The 21,438-nt window shown below is 40.4% G+C and overlaps 1 protein-coding gene across 3 annotated transcripts in view; it reads left to right on the top strand.

The window, feature by feature from the left end:
• Positions 1 to 4,658: 4,658 nt before the first annotated feature.
• LOC124263721 (mannosyl-oligosaccharide 1,2-alpha-mannosidase IA-like) overlaps positions 4,659 to 21,438 on the top strand; it is a 33,131-nt gene continuing 16,351 nt past the window's right edge. For all 3 annotated transcript variants that reach the window (XR_006894919.1, XR_006894920.1, XM_046698386.1), the window contains exons 1-3: positions 4,659 to 5,314; positions 8,318 to 8,533; positions 11,940 to 12,020. Coding sequence is in view for 1 of the 3 variants with exons in the window: in XM_046698386.1 (XP_046554342.1) it covers positions 4,691 to 5,314; positions 8,318 to 8,533; positions 11,940 to 12,020 (921 nt within the window). In the remaining 2 variants the exon portion in view is untranslated. The remainder of the gene's footprint in view (positions 5,315 to 8,317; positions 8,534 to 11,939; positions 12,021 to 21,438) is intronic.

Raw genomic sequence — 21,438 nt, forward strand, 5'->3', positions numbered from 1 at the left:
ACAATAGAATGGCAGTACAGTTACAATGGCAGTAAACAATAGAATGGCAGTACAGTTACAATGGCAGTAAACAATAGAATGGCAGTACAGTTACAATGGCAGTAAACAATAGAATGGCATTACAGTTACCAAGTTACAGTTACAATGGCAGTAAACAATAGAATGGCAGTACAGTTACAATGGCAGTAAACAATAGAATGGCAGTAAACAATAGAACAGTTACAATGGCAGTAAACAATAGAATGGCAGCACAGTTACAATGGCAGTAAACAATAGAATGGCACAATGGCAGTAAGTTACAATAGTAAACAAATGGCAGTAAATAATAGAAGTACAGTTACAGTAAAATGGCAGTAAACAATAGAATGGCAGTACAGTTACAATGGCAGTAAACAATAGAATGGCAGTACAGTTACAATGGCAGTAAACAATAGAATGGCAGCACAGTTACAATGGCAGTAAACAATAGAATGGCAGTACAGTTACAATGGCAGTAAACAATAGAATGGCAGTACAGTTACAATGGCTGCAAACAAGACAGTTAGGCAGTAAACAATAGAATGGCAGTACAGTTACAATGGCAGTAAACAATCGAATTGCAGCACAGTTACAATGGCAATAAACTATAGAATGACAGTACAGTTACAATGGCTGCAAACCATAGAATGGCAGCACAGTTACAATGGCAATAAACAATAGGGTGGCAGTACAGTTACAATAGCTGTATACAATAGAATGGCAGCACAGCTATAATTGCAGTAAACAATAGAATTTGAGTACAGTTACAATGGCAGTGGAAAGAGCTTTCTAAGATGCTTCGTTAAAAGATCAATAGACCAGTCAATCTATGACAGAAAATATATGTTATCAAGCAAATTGCAAAAGAAAGTAGTTTACTTGTTTCAGTATCAGAAACAACATTACATATAACAGGTCTAGAAACATTCAGCATGGGGGACATTTCCAAAATAGTGTTTCCTTGAGTTGTTCAGGTACCGTGTGGAGGCCGATCAGTGATATTCTACGTCTTCGGGAACCTCCAGTTTAAAGCATGTCAATAACCTAATCTGTCTAACGGTTCCTGAACCTAACCCCCACCCCCTTCTTCCCAGCCCTTCAACAAAGCTGAAGCCCTAAACGTGGAGGTTCAAGTTCTGGATTTCCTTCAAGTACCGTGTGGAGGCCGATCAGTGATATTCTACGTCTTCGGTGTGATGCCCGCAGTTACATTCAGGACTATCAGACATATATCTGGTAAACTTATATCCATTTAGATCGCTACACCCAAGCCGAAGTCGGGACTGGATAATCTGGCAAAATCTTGAACCATGGGAAAGATTAAAGTAGATTTCACTGGTGTTGCGTTCTTTTAGTTTATTATTGAATTCCCCAAGAGTATTGGCGTTTACGATGTCTGGAGGGAGAGAGTTCCAGATGTTTACCGTGTCAGGGATAAATGAATTGGAGTACAAACTAGTATTGCATTTATTATTTAGTAGGTCAGAATTATTTCTCAAATTATATCCACTTACAGATGATACATTTTCTGGAACTAAACTAGACAAATAATCTGGAACTAATTTGTTAACCATTTTGTATAATTTTTGACGGCGGCTTCTATTTTCAAGTGAAGAAATATTTGTCTCAGAATAGAGGTTATTATGACTTGTGCCGCGAACAGCTCCGCAGATAGTTCTGATTGCGTCTAGGTTTAATTTTTCTAGAAGAAGCGTTTGCTCTTTAGTGCAATTATCCCATACATGACACGCGTAGTCGAACATTGGTAAAATATATGATTTGTACATTGTCTGCAGCGTTTTCCTGTTGAAGCGATATTTAAAACTTCTTAGGCAGTTTATCATTGGACTGACTTTATTGTGACATTTTCGATTTGACTAAGCCACATACAATCTTGTTGAAGAACTATTCCCAAATGTTTGAGAGACGAGACGTTGTTTATGTTAGTGATATCCATAGATAAGACTGGTTTGATATTCTGAGTATGTTTACGGTTAAATTGAATAGAGACCGCTGCTACATTCGGATCGTTTATTACTACATAGAGCGAAGTGTCATCAGCTCATAGTCGTATATTACTGCCAATGTCATCAACGATATCGTTGATAAAAACTAAGAACAATAGCGGTCCTAGGACGGAACCTTGTGGGACGCCAGCTGTAACTGGTTTTAATTCGGAACTGAAGCCGTTGATTACGACACGCTGTCTTCTGTCTTCGATGTAACTTTTAAACCATAAAAGTAGTTTACCACAAATACCGTAAGCATTCAATTTCTGAATGATTCCTCTGTGCCATACTTTATCGAATACTTGGCTTATGTCGCAAAAAAATGCTCTTATTTCCTCCCCTTTAACTAATTCTTTAGCAATAAAATAATAAAGGTAAGTCAATTGGTAAGATGGTGAATCTCCAAGGGGTAAACCCGGACTGAAGATTTGTTAATAAGTTATTGTCTCTGAGATAATTAAATACACATTTGAAAACACATTTTTAAAATACTTTGGCTAAACAGCTAGTTAGTGCTACAGGTCTGTAGTTGTTACATTCGTTTATATTACCTTTCTTATGAACAGGTATCACTGAAGCCATTTTCCAAATGTCTGGAAAGATTGAGTTATTCAGAGAAGAATTAAACAATTGAGATAATAGGTCGGATATTACCAGAGCTGAGTTACCTATACCATCATGACCGGTTGCTTTAGCAACATCAACGGAAAGTGAACTATATTTAACTTCATTGGAACTCAATGTGATGGAGGATAAGCTCTGATTCGTTTTAACCTAAATTCTGGTAGGTTTGGGTCAGGATTTTTTACAGAAGCCTGATCGCAGAAATAATTATTCGCACTTAATTGTTACGATATCATCATATACTAAATCCCCATGTTTAACTGGAGGAAATAATGTGTTATTTCCGGTGCATTTCAAGTAGTTTTTTACTAAGCGCCACCAATGCTTACTACCGTACGAGTCGTTTATCTTACTATCGATTTTAGAGACATAAGTTTTCTTTGCTGTGCGAACAGCCGATTTAACTTTATTTCGACGTTTACGGAAGTTAGCCCAATCGGAGGGTCGGTTGCGTCGTTTAGCGGTTTTGTGTACACGATTGCGTTTTCGTATCAAACTACGCACTTCGCCAGACATCATTAATGGATCATTGGGTCTAACAGTAATTGTTTTGTCTAATAGTAACATTTATTCAGCTTATAATATAGCAATGTATCCTCCAGCTACTAAAACATATGAAGATGATCCCAACAATAGGTATTCAGTGTCTTCGTGACAATAACAAGTCATGTCCGGTTATGTGAGGTCATTACTGTGGAAGAATTCTAGGGAATTTACAAATAATGTTTTGCCCCCAGCCTGCAGCACGAACAAACTCGATCGGCGACTTCTGTCAACTCCGGAGCTGTTCCTGTAAACGGCTGAGGTGAGCTGCCAGCTCTCTAGCTGTACGTCCTTTTCCTGGGCGGTGCAGGAGCACCATGGTCCTACTGGGCAGTCCGTCTCCTGTTCATTGCCTCGATGCTTTTAACTGCATCAATGAAGATGTTAAGGTGACTGTGCCTGATGCTCTGGTTCAGAGAGTGATGAAAACATTCTAAATGGTTATTTGTCATCCTTCTGTGTCTGGGCGTCAGTCTAGTCAACAGCCAAGAGGCTTTCATCCTGTGTGTGTACTACCTACTCCCACTCTGCCAATAAACACCGCCTTTAAGAGCTGTTACTGTGATCATTAATCTCAGCAATACAAGAAGCTCAGTTTGTCGACCTTCAACTGAAATGGCAGAATCACTTCCGACTTTCTTCTCACGTTAAGCTGGCACGATATCCCCCCCCCCCCCCTCAAATTTCCCTTAATACTCAGGTTTTTTTTGTTTTTTGTTTTTTGCGTAATAACAGCACTATTTCAAAATTTCTATTGTTTGTTTCCCCTCATTTCTTACTAAGTGTACTACCCCGTCGCCAAAATGCCTTAGTTGTGCGTGCGACGTTAAATAAATCAGTCGCAACTGCGTTACAATGCCCACTCACTTTAAAATATTGACAAAATATAGTGGGTGAGTTTAGTTTTACGCCGCACTCAGCAATATTCCAGTTATATTACGGCGGTCTGTAATAGAACAACATTACCTTTTGAACGTCTTCCATTCCAAGTCTGTCATATACGTTAATGTATTGTTCTATATAATACTGCTTTTGTCATTTAATTATTTTCTCGTATTCGAGGTTAGGTTATAAATGTGGATTATAGAAATAATATTTAATAACCTTTCTTCTGCTGTCGTTACTTAAGAGGATTCACGAGATTTCTTCTCCCGTTATATAAATATATATTTATCCATAACCCTGCTAATAATAGATATTCTTTGACAAAAATAACTTCTTCAGTCTTTTATTACATTGACCACTGGGCTTCAGATCGGGATTGTCTATGAAAACAATTACTTCACAGTTTGCAAATCCATGGTATATAAACGCGCGAGCCGGTGCCTTTTCAGCTTCTGAAGGCAGCGATGCTTCTTGACAGTATTTGGGTCACCGAGTTATCGGGCGTTCGTACGTGTAGTCTCTCGAGAGCGTTTGAAAGCAATTACCTCCCCTTTAGAAATTTCGACCAATACACGACAACATTAGCTGCGGGCCTGAACGAAGACGACAACATGGCAGCGGGTAGTGTTCTTCCCACCTATCAACGCTATGTAAATGGTGTGCCTGTACCGCAAGGACGTAAAACACTGCGTTTAAGAGAGAAATACATAATATTACTAGTGTTTTTAACATTTGGGATAGTATGTTTTGGGGCATTTTTCCTTTTACCAGATCTCCGGGACCGGGTTACAATGGACGAAATGAGAAAACATATCCAAGAAGCTGGAAACGTCATATTTTTCCCACAGGCCGAACTGGGGGCTGATGGTCACCCTCTTGTTGGGGCGAAAGTTTTGAGGCATGGTGATATGATCGATCCTCACAAGATAGTTGACAAGGCGGAACTTCGGAAAAAAATCGATGTTGCATGGGAACAGCAGAAACTGAATGAAGCACTCGGTGATAGGCTAAATGTGAAACCCGGGGAAGCTCAAGACATGAAAGACAAAATTCAAGAAGAAAAAAATGTAATCTTGATGAAGAAGAAAGAAGAAGAACAATTGGCAAAGCAAGAAGAAATAAAGAAACAGCTTGAAGTTAAAAAGGAGCATGAAGGCCATGCTTTACCTGATGCAGCAGCAGGGGGCTCTCATGATGATGAGGAAAACAAGATGAGGAGAGAGAAAGTGAAGGAGGTAGGTTTTTGTAAAGTTTATCATATGTGCTTGGTCAGTTCCCATATGGATACTGAATTTCGTTTTCAACTGATATTACAAAGGGGTAGAGTTAGGCATGGGCTTTCTTGATTAGAACAGAAGGTAAGACTTCTGCGAGTATCTCACCAAAACATAAATATATGATTGAAAGTATTGTGTGTCAGTATTGTGTGTATTTGAAGATGTATGAAACAGTACCGATCTTTAGAGCTACAACATTCAAAATACAGAACTCCTTGGAAGGGAGGATATGGGCGGAAGTTTTTGTTATTATTATTATTATATTATTATATGATACTTATATAGCGCACATATACAGGCAACTAGTGCTTACTCAAGGCGCTGATATTTTTTTCCCCGATCATTGGATGTCAGTCTCAATGGCACATCGTATTATCAATCTCAACTCCCTGGGGAGTATGCAACTCTTGCAGCCACTAGGCGCACCGAGTTATTGTGGCTTTCTCATCCTAACGAGGTACCCATTCACAGCTGGGTGGACTGGGACACATAGTCACAGTATTTTGTCCAAGTTCACTGCACGTTGCTGTACCCGCAACTGGGTGTTTGCACGTATTCATGTGGCCACCATCTGGTCATGTACCAATGGATTCGTGGGTTCTTTTAAGTGCACAGGTTTGTGTACTGTACACTAGGGGTTGTGACAACACTGAAAGAGTCTGCACACAAATTTGACTTCAAGGTTTTTACACCCGGTCACAGGTGGGCTCGATCCCGACACCTCACCCCTCGCTGGATCACTAGCCTGGCGCCTTAGCCAGCTCGCCCACCACACCCCTTATTATTATAATAATTTGTCCCTAACAGACTGTGTTTAGGGAAGATGAGACTTGGTGGATCTGGTGATTAGGCTGTGTTAGTTTTTACTGTTACATGTTTTATGTCAATATGCTAATATCAAACAAGTGATGTACAGTACTGTGGGTAAAGCATTTATATATTTATATACATGAGTATTTATGTTTATGCTGTTAACTTACAGGCTGATAGTGTTAATTGATCTTAACACAGTAGGTAAAGTTAATGTAAAGAGTGTCATGGATGTTTACATACTAAGGATTAATGTAAACACACTGCAGAGATTAGGCCTTTAGAATGAGCTGACGGTCTCTAGATCACAGCACATCATGAGGAAGGTGAGGTGGTTAGATGACATGATTTCTGTCACTATCATAAACATGTTATCAGAACCATTCCTCATGAAGAGTAAGTTAACTAAATATGGTGGGTTAAACCTGTTGTGATATGAGGATACATTATTGTATCCGGATACAAGGCCCATGATACAATACATTGATTTACAACCTGTGTACCATGATACTCTAAAATGACAAGTAGCATACCATGCTGATTCATATTCTCTAGTATTTCCCAATTTTCCCAAGTGTTTGGTGATAGCAGAACATTCACAGTGCCTTACAATATGCCTACTTCGATCTCTGAAATTTGAAACATAAATGATAAAGGGATTGTTTCACCTTCATAAAGAAACATTTGTTTTGGTTTGTTGTTTAACGCTTCACTCAGCAATATTCCACTATATGAAGGCGGTCTGTAAATAATCGAGTCTGGACCAGACAATCCAGTGATCGACAGCATGAGCATCCATCTATGCAATTGGGAACTGATGACATGTGTCAACCAAGTCAGTGAGCCTGACCACCCGATCCAGTTAGTCGCCTCTCACGATAAGCATGGGTTACTGAAGACGAATTCAAACCCGGATCTTCACGGGTCTCATAAAGAAAGAATCAGGCCGGTAGTGTATTGGGATACGACTCTCAACAGAATATATAACTTCAGCTTAACCATGTTAACAGCTTGTCAATTTGTTGTGTTTTGTCCCTTGCCTTGTGACCTAGAGCATGAGGAACCTCATACAACAGGGCAGGCTGGAAGTCTCAGTGCTCTAATTTAGTCTAAACATGTCAATTTTATTGTCTTAATAATGCTGGACTTAATGTTATAAATTTGCTATTCCAACCTCCTACTTCATGCAGAATGAAAATGAATCCTCACAGGGGTGGAAATAACTTTAAAATTGCTAGTGTACTCCGGTACAGTGGCACATGTAAAGTCACTTGCCCTGATAATTTTTCCACTATACCGACCGTTTTCTTGTTGATTTTTTAACTAAACAACATAATTAACATTGGAAAGTCAACTGGACACGGTACAGTGTGATATACAAATTTGCTTGCCCTACAGAAAAAAACAGTGGACACGGACGTCGGGCAATGGGTTATTTCCACCCCTGCCTCAGTAAAACTGGATGACATTTGAGACAGTGTCCCACTTCCAGTTTACACCAGCTTTTCTGGCTTAGATCTGGGATACGTACTGAAATTGTCTTTTTGTATATCAATATGATTAGCTTGTTTTTTTAGTGTTGGCATTTGTGGACAATAAGTTTGTTTAACACTGTCTGATTTCATGTTTTCTCAGTAGAAAAGGGAAGACATTTTTGATTGTTTACTTTGTGACATTTTTATTGTTGTAGAACTGAATACTCTGTTGAATGACTGCATTATGGTAAAAACTTTCAAGACATCTGCGTGGTGTCATAAACATACATAAACAATCTTTATTTTTCACTCTCAAGAATAAAGCAGCTGATTTAAGTGACAAAGAGGGATTTGCTAGGTTGATGTGTATACAGGAAAGTTTGTTGATCCATCGTGCACATAAACTGGATGTTGCTTTGAACATCATGCAAAAAGAAAGTATGTATACTCAGTTTGTATACTGATAGATTATACATGGTCCAGAATTTGTGTCAAGTGAAATTTATTAGCCTGTTTGTGGAAACAGCACTCAGTGCAGTCTGTTTATGCACAACCTGATTTTAGCCATGTTTACCAATACAGCGTCCTGCAAAATATGCACATAGAATCTCAAAGTCATTGTCATCATCAATACAGTATGTTCGTGTTGTTTACGTTGTTTGTTGTTGTGACGTAGATGATGAGACATGCCTGGTCTAACTATGAGAAGCATGCTTGGGGAGCAAACGAACTTCGACCCATCTCAAAACGAGGTCACACTGCCAGCATCTTTGGAACCCTTTCTCTGGGAGCAACAATCGTTGACGCCATTGACACTCTTTACTTGATGGGCATGAATGAAGAGTTCAAGAAGGCCAGAGACTGGATTGCCACAAGTTTCCACTTTGAAGGGGTAAGTCCTGATTTGGGTCTTTTTGTGGGAGATGGGGTAGCCATGTGGTTAAAGCACATCATGTCCAAGGTCCTTGTTCAGTTCATTTGAAAGTTCAATTTGGTTGCAACAACACCTGTCAGGCTGGGATGTGGACAGACACCAGGTTGGACACCTATCATGTATATCACATCATTGACTGAAGCAGGTGTAGACTGGGGACGCATTTACTGTATATCGCCACGTAGAGTGTGACCCCATGTGTAAGAAGATTCCCCTCTTCAAGCCTCAAGACCAACAATATTGATATACCCTGTGTAGAAAGCAATCCGGAATGGAGCACATCATGATCCCTAAATTTGAAATAAAAACATGTTTGTGTTACAATATTATATTTCTACTATATTCCATGTAGCATGTGTGTATATTCTGTGTAGTATTCTCCCTATTCATGAAGCAGTGAAACATGCCTTGCCAGACTGTCAGTTCCCATGCAGTGTAGGCCCAGCAACACCTGCTGCATTACATACATGGATGATGAGGACTCTGTGTGAGGGTTGATCAGTTTCCTTACTTCCTGGAATTTAGTTGAAATACAACATCTGTGCCAGATGTGTGATGAGGATATATTGACAAGGGGTTAATCTTAGTTCATGATGCTACATGGCACTGTTAAAATGATTTTCTGGAGTACTAAACTAGCATGGCAGTGGATGACAATATGATTATGAGCACACGTATTGTTCATTTTGATTCACTAATTAAGGCCAGGGACAATCAGTTTGAGTGAAGGGAAATGGGGAAACCTACAGGTGTACATACAGGTGAAGGCTGGCCCTACTTCTTGTTGGCACAGTTAGCATGGGTAGTATTGGCACATTAATGCATCTCTGTGTGCATCCCAGACAGAAACATGTCTCTCCCTGATGTCAGGAGATCCTTGTCATGTTTGTGTGAAGACTGTAGACAGGGTTGTACACATGCAGGAATGTACATCCAGTCTGCTCGAAGTTGTAGAATGGGTACAGTTATGAAAATGTCGCATCCCAAGAGGTTAAATGATATTCATTGTATCAAATGTTTGTCAAATAAATATACAGGTGGAGTAATTGTCCAACCACACAGTATCGTTCACTGTAACATTTCCTAACTTTACACGACCCTTCTGTGGCTGTTAAGTATAGGTTCTGGTGATATGTTTGGAAGGCAGGGTAAAGCACTGCAGTGGGAGTCCACAGGTTCAAGTGATATAGCAGCACAGTCATAGCATCTCATAAGCCCCTGTAGTTTCCATCAATGCATGGTGTTGCTGGATTTTGCTGTGGTAAAATCGTGTTCTTTCACAATTACCAGTTGATGTAATTCTCATCATCTTGAGTCCATGTGTTTCCTGTAGTCATGGTAATTACCATGGAAACCTAGCTTGTGCCTTCAGGAAAGAGACTGATATGATTTAACCTTGTTTAACTTACATTTGTTACCATGGCAACTCAGCAGACTTCATTCTATATTTTTTTACAATCAGTGATCAGGGCAATGAAATTAAATCACAAGTTCTGATTTCTGATAAATATTAATTGTGTCAATAAACATAACACTTCAATAGCTTGAGATCATCTGTGTGAAGTTCTAGGTGGAACCAGGTGGCCCGGTCATCTAAGGTGTTATAGTTGGCTGTGTTGAGTTTGTTCCTGTGAGTGAGCCTGGTGGATGAGCTTAGTAAATGAATGGGCATCGTGGGTGAGTCTGGTGGGTGGGTGAGCCTGGTGAGTGAGTGAGCCTGGTGGATGAGCAAGCATGGTGGGTGAGCGAGCATGGTGGGTGAGTGAGCATGGTGGGTGAGCGAGCATGGTAGGTGATCAAGCATGGTGGGTGAGTGAGCATGGTGGGTAAGTGAGCATGGTGAGTGAGCGAGCATGGTGGGTGAGCGAGCATGGTGGGTGAGCGAGCATGGTGGGTGAGGGAGCATGGTGGGTGAGGGAGCATGGTGGGTGAGTGAGCATGGTGGGTGAGTGAGCATGGTGGGTGAGTGAGCATGGTGGGTGAGTGAGCATGGTGGGTGAGCGGCAAGCATGGTGGAGTGAGTGAGGAGAGCATGGTGGGTGGTGAGCATGGTGGGTGAGTGAGCATGGTGGGTGATTGAGCATGGTGGGTGAGTGAGCATGGTGGGTGAGTGAGCATGGTGTGAGCATGGTGGGTGATTGAGCATGGTGAGTGAGTGAGCATGGTGGGTGAGTGAGCATGGTGGGTGAGTGAGCATGGTGGGTGAGTGAGCATGGAGTGAGCATGGTGGGTGATTGAGCATGGTGGGTGAGTGAGCATGGTGAGTGAGTGAGCATGCATGGTGAGTGAGATGGTGGGTGAGCATGGTGAGTGAGTGAGCATGGTGGGTGGTGAGCATGGTGGTGAGCATGGTGGGTGAGTGAGCATGGTGGGTGAGTGAGCATGGTGGTGAGTGAGCATGGTGGGTGAGTGAGCATGGTGGGTGAGTGAGCATGGTGGGTGAGTGAGCATGGTGGGTGAGTGAGCATGGTGGGTGAGTGAGCATGGGTGGGTATGGTGGGTGAGTGAGCATGGTGGGTGAGTGAGCATGGTGGTGAGCATGGTGGGTGAGTGAGGCATGGTGAGTGAGTGAGCATGGTGGGTCAAGATGAAGAGCATGGTGGGTGAGCATGGTGGGTGAGTAGAGCATGGTGGGTGAGTGAGCATGGTGGGTGAGTGAGCATGGTGGGTGAGTGAGCATGGTGGGTGGTGAGCATGGTGGGTGAGTGAGCATGGTGGGTGAGAGCATGGTGAGAGCATGGTGGGTGAGTGAGCATGGTGAGCATGGTGGGTGCAGTGAGCATGGTGAGTGAGCATGGTGGGTGAGTGAGAGCATGGGTGAGTGAGCATGGTGGGTGAGTGAGCATGGTGGGTGAGAGCATGGTGGGTGAGTGAGCATGGTGGGTGATTGAGCATGGTGGGTGATTGAGCATGGTGAGTGAGTGAGCATGGTGGGTGAGTGAGCATGGTGGGTGAGTGGTGAGCATGGTGGGTGAGAGCATGGTGTGAGCATGGTGAGAGAGCATGGTGGGTGTAGTGAGCATGGTGGGTGAGCAGTGAGCATGGTGGGTGAGTGAGCATGGTGGGTGAGTGAGCATGGTGGGTGAGTGAGCATGGTGGGTGATTGAGCATGGTGGGTGAGCATGGTGGGTGAGTGAGCATGGTGGGTGAGCATGGTGGGTGAGTGAGCATGGTGGGTGAGCGAGCATGGTGGGTGAGCGAGCATGGTGGGTGATTGAGCATGGTGGGTGAGGGAGCATGGTGGGTGATTGAGCATGATGATCATGTGGCAGCATGTGAGTTAGCTTGGTGAGAGTGATTTTGTGATGCCTTGTTCTCTTTCTGTTACTCTATAAATAAATGATGTATGTGCTTTTTATTGCAGTCTACTGAATTATCTGTGTTCGAGACCAACATCCGGTTTGTGGGTGGGCTACTAGCTTCCTACGCTCTGTCAGGAGACCCGGTAAGATCATGCTTCTGTTTCTCATCAGACTTCAGTTATCCTGGAAAAACTTTACTGTAACAATGGTAACAGGGTCTGAGCTCTGTTGTTTACCATTGTATTACCTAGGTAATGAGTTAATTATTTAAATTATATATCATAGTTGAAAATACGACAGGTTTGTTTTGTGCCACAATGAGACACCACAATGAAGTTCTACTTAATGCACAGTTGTGTCCTGAAAAGATCAAACTGCGAAATGCAAGTATGTTCACAGCTTATCACTTGATGCTAAAAAGGTGTGGCTGTGTCTGTCCTGATAAGGCTAATCTAGTTGTGTCATGCACCTCGAGTTTATGTTTTTATTCTGATAAGACCTCTTCAGACTGCACCGTTTACAATTTGGTCAAGTTAGCCCATCTTGCAACCATTGTGAAACTATGTTTGCTCCAGATTGTCAAGACCTGTCACCATTTCAATGTGTCACCTTGCAGAAATGCCTCGGTCTGAAACTATCATAATACTGAGTATTTTTATAACATGACAAATGAATTGGTGAAGGAGAATGTAGCTGACGACACAGATTTATTCTTCATGATTTCATAGTGAGCACTTCTGTTATTCAGTTTGAGAGAACAACTAAGACCGTTGAGGTGTCACATGTCACATAACAACAACCTTATGTGGCTTTTTCTGTGACGTCTTGTCACCCACACATAGTAACTGAATCTGTTGAGGAATGCCTTGTCTTTGCTTGCTCAACATAGTCAAGGCTACAAGAAACACAGCACTCCTACTGGCAGGAATAAAATATTTTAGCACAGTACAAAGAGTACAGTGGTATGTCATTGTCACTTGAAGAAGACACAAAATAAAACAGTTTCACTTTCAAATCATAAAGGTATATAGCCATTAAAAATTATGCCCAATGTTCTGGCAAACTGTAGCACTCACAGAGGCGGTATCTGGGAAGATGAGATTATTCTTTCACTGATAAGAAAAGGAACTGAGATAAGTCTCTCACACTGAAAGACATTTGAGACATATTTCCTTACGAAATGTCAAGTTAATAATGTTGATGTGAAATTAATTTTTTTTTTAAATATTGTGAAACAGAATTGATCAGAATACTTCTCACAGAAATTAGAACTGTTTGTTGTTTACCAGTAAATGTCACAAAACCAGAATGGTGTAATGTTTTTTGCTGTGTTATGAACCAAGATCTCTCCGTATGTCCATGTATGATACATGACCTGGGTCATTTACCTTTCCTTCCTCAGGCTCACTCACTGTGATTCAGTATTATCCACTCACACATGTTCTTCTATGAAATTACTTGATTATTACTTTATACAATATGTACCATACTCAATCCCTCACTCTGCCGGTGATGGTGTCAGGCTCGCTGACTTGGTTGACACATGTCATTGGTTCCCAATTGTACAGATCGATGCTCATGTTGTTGATCACTGGATTGTCTGGTCCAGACTCGATTATTTACAGACCGCCGCCATATAGCTGGAATATTGCTGAGTGCGGCATAAAACTAACTCACTCACTTACTCTGCCACCATGAAATTATTGGAATATTTTTTTGAATAGTAAGCCATGCTCGCACACACACTCATTCACTCACTCACTCTGTCACCATGAAATTATTGGAATATTTTTTTGAATAGTAGTAAACCATGCTCGCTCCCTCACTTACCCACTCACTCACTCACTGGCAGGCCTCCTGGCAGACTGTGAGTCTATATGGTGGGGCAGGTTGAGTATTGATTGCAGTGTCACGTCTTCCATGGGGGATGTCAGAGTTTCACACTCACATAGACAAAATCAATAGTGTTTTTCTTATCTGCGATACATTACCACTGCATCAGTTTCGCATACATTTAACCTTGAGCATGAGTTTATAGTATCTGTCATTTGTCCTGTGGGAAATCTTCTGAAGTGTTCAGGGTTGATGGGGCTTCTCTGATACTAGAACATGTTTGGAATTAGCTCACTGGAATGGTATAAGTCAAATTCTTGTACCTTTGTAAGAGAGAGGATAAATGTAAACATCAAAGCCTGTATGTTTATGATAAATTCAGGTTTGTTGTAGTAATGTTCTATTTTAGAACACCAAAGGGACGCCTAAATATAAATTGTGAAAATATTATTGTTAAATGTTAAACTGGTTATAGGGCAGATTGATTCCCCCCACTAAGGTGAAATCTGGTTAGTCCATACCCCAGGCTGGGTGCATGTAGTTGAAGAACACTGTTCATTTCTTAATCCTGAAATGTTGCAGTCTGAACAAACTCACTTGGCACAAATAACCTCAGATGAATACTTCAAGGATACATGTGGGAAGCATTGAGCATACATTGAGCAGGGCTCAAGATAATTTTTCAACATCAGGAGTACGTACTCCTTATTTTTTCAATATAGGAGTACTGGAAAATCTTAATTAAGAGTACATTTAGAGTACTGAATGGAATTTAGTGGCATATCAGTAACTTTGTGTTTCGTTTCATATGTGCACCACAACACTGCTAGTCTTTTGCAAACAGGTCAATAAACAATAAAACAATACTTTTTTCAGATAAATACGTCTGTAAATGATTCTAAGACCATACACCATTGCTAGGTTTGTTAAATTATTTCCTACCGTATCATGCATATTTTTTATCCGTACATACGCCGATACGGCCCTTATCTGGAGCCCTGCATTGAGGATCTGAGATACATCAAGGATGCATGTGGCATGCATCCTCATATATTGGGAATACATCGGAGATACATATGCCATACACCTACAGTACATGTGGGATACATCTAGGACACATGTGGTATACATCTAGGACACATGTAGGATACATCTAGGACTCGTGGGATACATCTAGGATATGCGTGGGATGCATCTAGGACACATGTGGTATACATCTAGGACACGTTGTATACATTTGTATCAGTTTATTGCATGAAGGCCAGAGGCCCATATACAGAATAAATATGTATGATATGTACAACATATACAACATGCGACACACACGTTACATTGAATCTCTTCTCAATATAAGCGCGTGATAAATAAATAGAGCTACCTTATATTGTAATAGGGATGCTTTACATGAAAGTATTGAATACAGTTTTGTAGCATTAATATTTGATTGTAGCCATTGCGGAAAATACAGTTGCCTTAAATCATTATATGCAGGACAAAGAAATAGAAAGTGTAATTCATTCTCTACAGTATTACAAAATGGACAGAACCTTTGTGATTTTATAATAGATGAATATCTTCCTTGATTGATATATAAATCATTTAGGCCAAGTCTCAGGCGCATAAAAACACTCTGAAGCTTTTTACTCACGTAAGTTGTATAGATACGACTCAGGTTCAAGTAAAGATTTAAACTCACGATAGCAATCATATCTTGAACTTTCATATAAAGATGAATGCCAGTCTTGTTTAAAGATATCAATAGCCCTGGTACGAAAGAGTTTGATAAATGCATTAACGTCGCCCAGGGTTTGGGATAGCCAAACAAATCCAAAGCCAGATCTCTAAACAAAAGAATACGAATACGGGTTGCCCAAGTATTTTTACCAATATTATCAAGATGGACAATCATATTGTAGGTTTTTTTGGGCAGACGATGTTCTGGCATATTTATTACTTTACACCAGTACTTTAAACAGCGAGAGTAAGAAATTATGTACAAAGGAAATCTCCCACATTCACGTATTACACCATATTATTAGGGGTAGACATCCCAACATTTAAAAACCTTTTACATGCAAGAAGGTGAACCTTTTCAATGGCATAAAATTCCTTATTGCCCCAAATTTCAGACCCATAAAGAAGAATAGGCTGTACTTGGGAATCAAACAATTTGAAAAATATATTGGGACCAACAACCCCCAACTTTGGTATAACAGAGAGCAATTGAAGTAGGGCCCTTTTCCTCTAATTGCCAAATTAATAATGGATTTGTTCAGATTTAGTGTATGTGTAAACAGTATCCCTAGATATTTATATTCGTTAACAACAGTCATACGTTCACATTTAAAGTACTACTTTTCTGTAGCTGCCGCTGGACCACCCTTACGAAAAACAACAATTTTGGTCTTTTCAAGATTAACATCAAGTCGCCAGTTATCTGAATAAGATGAAAGTGTATCAATTTGTCTCTGAAGGCCAATAACAGTACTTGACATAAGGATCACATCGTCGGCAAAAGTAAAATAAAAGTTCAACAAGATCAGGAAATAATTGGATGCCATGTCTGCCAGATTGTATAACGTCAAAATATAGTTCGTTGATAAAGAATGAGAAAAGTATGGGGCTTAGAACACAGCCTTGTCGTACACCAGTAGGACAATCAAAATAGTCACTGAAAGCATCATCACATCGAACACAAGACTTTACATTTGAATACATTGACCTGATAATATCAAACATTTTCCCTTTAAGACCCTATTTCTAAGACATTTCCACAGTTTATCTCTGTCAACAGAATCAAAAGCCTTTCTAAAATCAACAAAGGCTACATACAATTTTCTTTTACTAAAAGCTAAACATCGGCTCAATTACTGAGTATACAGTAAAAAATATGATCAAAGGTTGAGTATTCCTTTCTAAATCCAGCTTGTGAATCTGGGATCAAGTCCCTCATATTTGACCACTGTGTTAGCCTATTGTTGATAATAGATACAAATGTTTTACCAACAACACTTGTCAGAGATATGCCCCGATAATTGTTAGGGTTATTTATGTTTCCATTCTTAAATAATGGAACAATTATTGATTTAGCCCATTCAGACGGAAAACATCTAGAATCAAATATCCAATTAAAGCTTTTAACTAGAAACGGCATTATCTCAGGCAAGGCAGTTTTTATCATCTCTGAAATAACACCATCCACACCAGCAGACTTTCTAACTTTAAGGCGAGATACAGCATCAACTATTTCTAATTCTGTAATAGGAGACTCAAGTAGAAACTTATCAACATCACTAAACTCGTCACATCCATTATCTGTATCTATTGTGTCATCATGCAGTGTTCCCGGTGGTTTTGAGAATTACCGGCGGCTTATGCCGACGGGGTCTGAAAATTCCGGCTGAACTAGTTTTTATCCGGAGAGACAAATTAATCAGTAATCGCAACGATATACTGTACGTAAATGTGTTGAAAAGTCTGCCGTACGAGTTGCTTGTTTTTCGAGAATGCTCATTAGACCTGACAAAAGTATTCGCCATTTGGCATATATAGCCGTTCGTCTCGTATTTTGTCACAATCAGGAAATGAAAGCGGTCCAACTAAATTCGATAAATGTGTTCAGAATGTCATTCGCTATCTAAATGACTGTGAAATGTGCAAATAATTAGTGTTTATATACCTGTGGTGAATTTCAACCTGCATTTCACGAGTTGAAAACAACGATTCTCGGACACATGCTTCCGCAGCGGGTCCACAATAACATTGTCAAAGAGCAAAGTAACCATGTTTCGAGGAATTCATTAAATAAATTGAATAAACTAATGAATAAAATCAACAACATTCATAAAAGTTGTACATATAAAATTACTATTTTCCATGTTTTTGTGCGATCATGTAATGTAAGTCAAGTCACTGACAACTGACATCTCGGCTCGCGCCTCAATCTTCAGCACGGACACGATGTTTAATGCTAAAATATATACATGAAGCATATTTGTCACAGGTCATAACCTAGCACGATACGTCCAAAAAGTTCCATAATTTACGTATAGGTAGCGATTTCTTCCTTAATATGTTCAGAATAGCATTATTTTACCCAAAACTTCTGTCTAAATCTAAAAGTTTTGGTTTCACGAGGACGGAATCCATTGCCGTAATATGATTGGCTGCTTTAGGTCACGGTCAGATTTTGACCAATTACGACCCTTATAGCAGACTGTGGCTTAAAAAGCGCCATTAGAAACCAATCTTTATCCAATAAAATCGCTTCTTACAACTGTGAAAAACTATATAGTCTATATTTAGATGTGGGATTGCCACCCTAGTTTTCAATATACGTTTGGATAATGATCTGAAGAGAACAAAGAATAAACAAAGATGTTATCTGCAAGTTTATTAAATCTGCCGATAAATGGCAACTTTAAGCAATACAAAATTTACCGGCGGCAGCTACCGACGGCAGTTGAAAATACCGGATCTTCACAATTTTTATCGGTAAAAATCCGGTAATTACCGGAGAACGGGAACACTGATCATGTACATCATAGATAATATCGTCCTTAGACAACAAGTCCCTGAAGTGGCAAAACCATTCTGTTTGTGATATACTTGATAATGGGGAGCCTCTTTGTAGGGTGCGAATATTTTGCCAAAACAGCCTAGGACTGTGGAGGGTACTATCTAGTCGACATAGCCTTGAGTTTTGCACTCCACGCTTAAAAGCTCTACAGGAACTCTTATACTTATTTCTAATTTTACAATCGCTCCTACGATTCTGCTCAGTGCGACAACGCCTAAACCGCCTAAGAGCCTTCCGTGATTCGATCTAGCTACAGTACACTCCTTGTTAAATTTAAGTTTACGATTTAGATCACCTTGTCTAAACTGTCTCCTCATACAAGATGCTGAATCTAATATATACTTTATGAAATTGTCTATGCCCTCTTCAAGAGAAGTCTCCAATTTACTAAATATTGACTCATTATTGGCATCCAAACTTGCTTTGAGAGAACTTATAAATTCATTCTGCTTAGAAGCATCCCATACAAATTTACTAAAACTAGGAGTCTTAGCACAATCAACTGTCCGGTTAGACCGGTATGTACAAGGAAACCTGAACGACAACTCCAGAGGAAAATGGTCAGAATCAGGTCTATCGCCAACATTTAACTTTTCTACTTAACTCAAACAAATCAGCAGATGCAAGAAAATAATCAACGACACTTGAGCCATTTGCTCCAACAAATGTAAACTCTCCACCTCTGTCTCCTTCTACTCTACCGCTCATTATGAACAAGCGACACACATAACACAGATTCAGTAGTACACACCAAATCTGTTAACGATACTGTCATGTGACACACGCTGGTCAACAGGAGCATTATCTACATCTGTATAGATATCATCATTACCAAATTCATCCCGATCTTCGCAAATAGGATTATTTTCATTACTAGTACGAGCATTAAAATCGCCACATAGCAGTACATGCGAAGTAGACATATCAGACCAGTTGTCTAATAAAAACGACTCCAGTCTTTCAATGAGACATCTTGTATCAGTACTTCGGTCAGAAATGTAGAATTCACAGGGGAACATATATACAAACAAGAAATAAGTCATTTGGTAGATTAAATACAAATCTATGGAATTTCAAACACACAAAATTGTTGATTTCAGTCTTCAGTTCAACACATTTGTTTGCAATGTCCTGTCTCACACATACACACACGCCACCTGAGTGTCTGCCAGATGTGGACAGCTTAGCTGCTGGGGGCGAAAAACAATTGGTATCCTGTTAACCAGTTTAGATTCATGAAATCTGTTATGAACGTTTCCAGCAAACATACAACGTGAAATGAATAAAGATAATCAATAAAATCACTGTCATCAAGTTTCTTCAATAGTCCATGAATGTTCCAAGATAAGAAAGTCGCATGATTAGTTTTACCGGTGTCCATGTTCAGTAGTTCCTCAGTGAAGGGATCTGGGGCCTGGCCTGATTGCTACCTCCTCTTCTGTCCATCGCGCTGAGACTTACTTCTCGTTGGTGGTCTCGTTCTCTCGGTGTCTCCGCTTTCGTGGAGTTTCTTCATCGCGTGGCCTTGTAATTAGCTTTCCATATTTGAAATATCCTATCAGTCCCCTTTCCTTCAAGGCCCTTCAGCTGTTCACGTTGTCTGACAGTGAGATCACTGGATACGCCGTAGTCGTTACTCTTCAGTGCTGCTCGAGATTTCAAAATATCAACCTTATCCTCACTAAAACGTAACTTGGCAATGAGCGGTCTTGGTTTTGAACCATCACTACGGGAGCCGAAGTCGATGGGCACGGGCGACATCATTATTATTCCATGTTTTAGTCTTTACATTTTCATTCAAGACATCGATCACTTTGGATTTACAGTCGGTATAGGACTCGTGCCTCTCCTCCGCCACGCTGTAGATGATGACGTTATCCCGCCTGCTGAAGGCCTCCAGCTTGTCGAGCTCACTGTTGAACTGGGTGACCTTCTGCTCCATGCTGTCCATCCTCTCCGCTACCAGGCTGACGCCCTCGTTCATGACTTCTTGGTTATGACGACGTTGTCCAGGTCGCTTTCAAGATTACATAACTTCATTTCCAGGTTATCAAGCGTTTACTCAGGTCTCGGACTTCGGTAGAAAGTGTGGTGATCTGATTTCCAAGTTCATGTTTTATGCTACGCACTTCCTTCAATAGAGTTTCCTTTGACTTCTTCAGCGCTGACAGGCCCGGATTCATCTCGATGTCGTTAGAACAAAGAATCCTATGATGAACAACCCCAGCGGCACAGGGTTACCACCGAGTAGACAATGGTCCAGCGCCCCTGAGAGTGAACTGGCCAAGCTGACCATTCAGTATCTCCTGGCGATCGTCACTGACAACACAAACTTCATAAATATGTTCTTGTGGTAAATATGAATATAAATCCAAATTTTCGCAAGTGGAAATAAGAGCAAAACTCAATCCTAGATGCAATGAAAATAACGTTACACATAAGAAAAGTCTGAAGTGTAAATCAGATCCGACAACTGTTGGTGAATACTCGCCATGTTTTTCGAGTGTTACTTGTCGGGTGCCTCTAGGTTGCTTGAACAGTCCAATTCTTGCTCTGTAGACATCAATGGTAACCATTTTGTGGAATATGAGGTTTGCTGATGCTCTGTATTTCACTTTGTTACATGCTCATGTCGCCATAATGTCGAAAAGCAATTTTAATTCAACCTTTAGACATTCTAATCGGAGAGCGCTGACACTCACGTCTAGTCACCTAGGGGCAGGTAACTCTTTTAGTGGCATATCAGTAACTTTGTGTTTCGTTTCATATGTGCACCACAACACTGCTAGTCTTTTGCAAACAGGTCAATAAACAATAAAACAATACTTTTTTCAGATAAATACGTCTGTAAATGATTCTAAGACCATACACCATTGCTAGGTTTGTTAAATTATTTCCTACCGTATCATGCATATTTTTTATCCGTACATACGCCGATACGGCCCTTATCTGGAGCCCTGCATTGAGGATCTGAGATACATCAAGGATGCATGTGGCATGCATCCTCATATATTGGGAATACATCGGAGATACATATGCCATACACCTACAGTACATGTGGGATACATCTAGGACACATGTGGTATACATCTAGGACACATGGTATACATCTAGGACACATGTGGTATACATCTAGGACACATGTAGGA

Source organism: Haliotis rubra, unplaced genomic scaffold (genome assembly GCF_003918875.1).
Source record: "Haliotis rubra isolate DU_JTF1 unplaced genomic scaffold, ASM391887v1 Scf897, whole genome shotgun sequence".
Lineage (NCBI taxonomy): Eukaryota > Metazoa > Mollusca > Gastropoda > Lepetellida > Haliotidae > Haliotis > Haliotis rubra.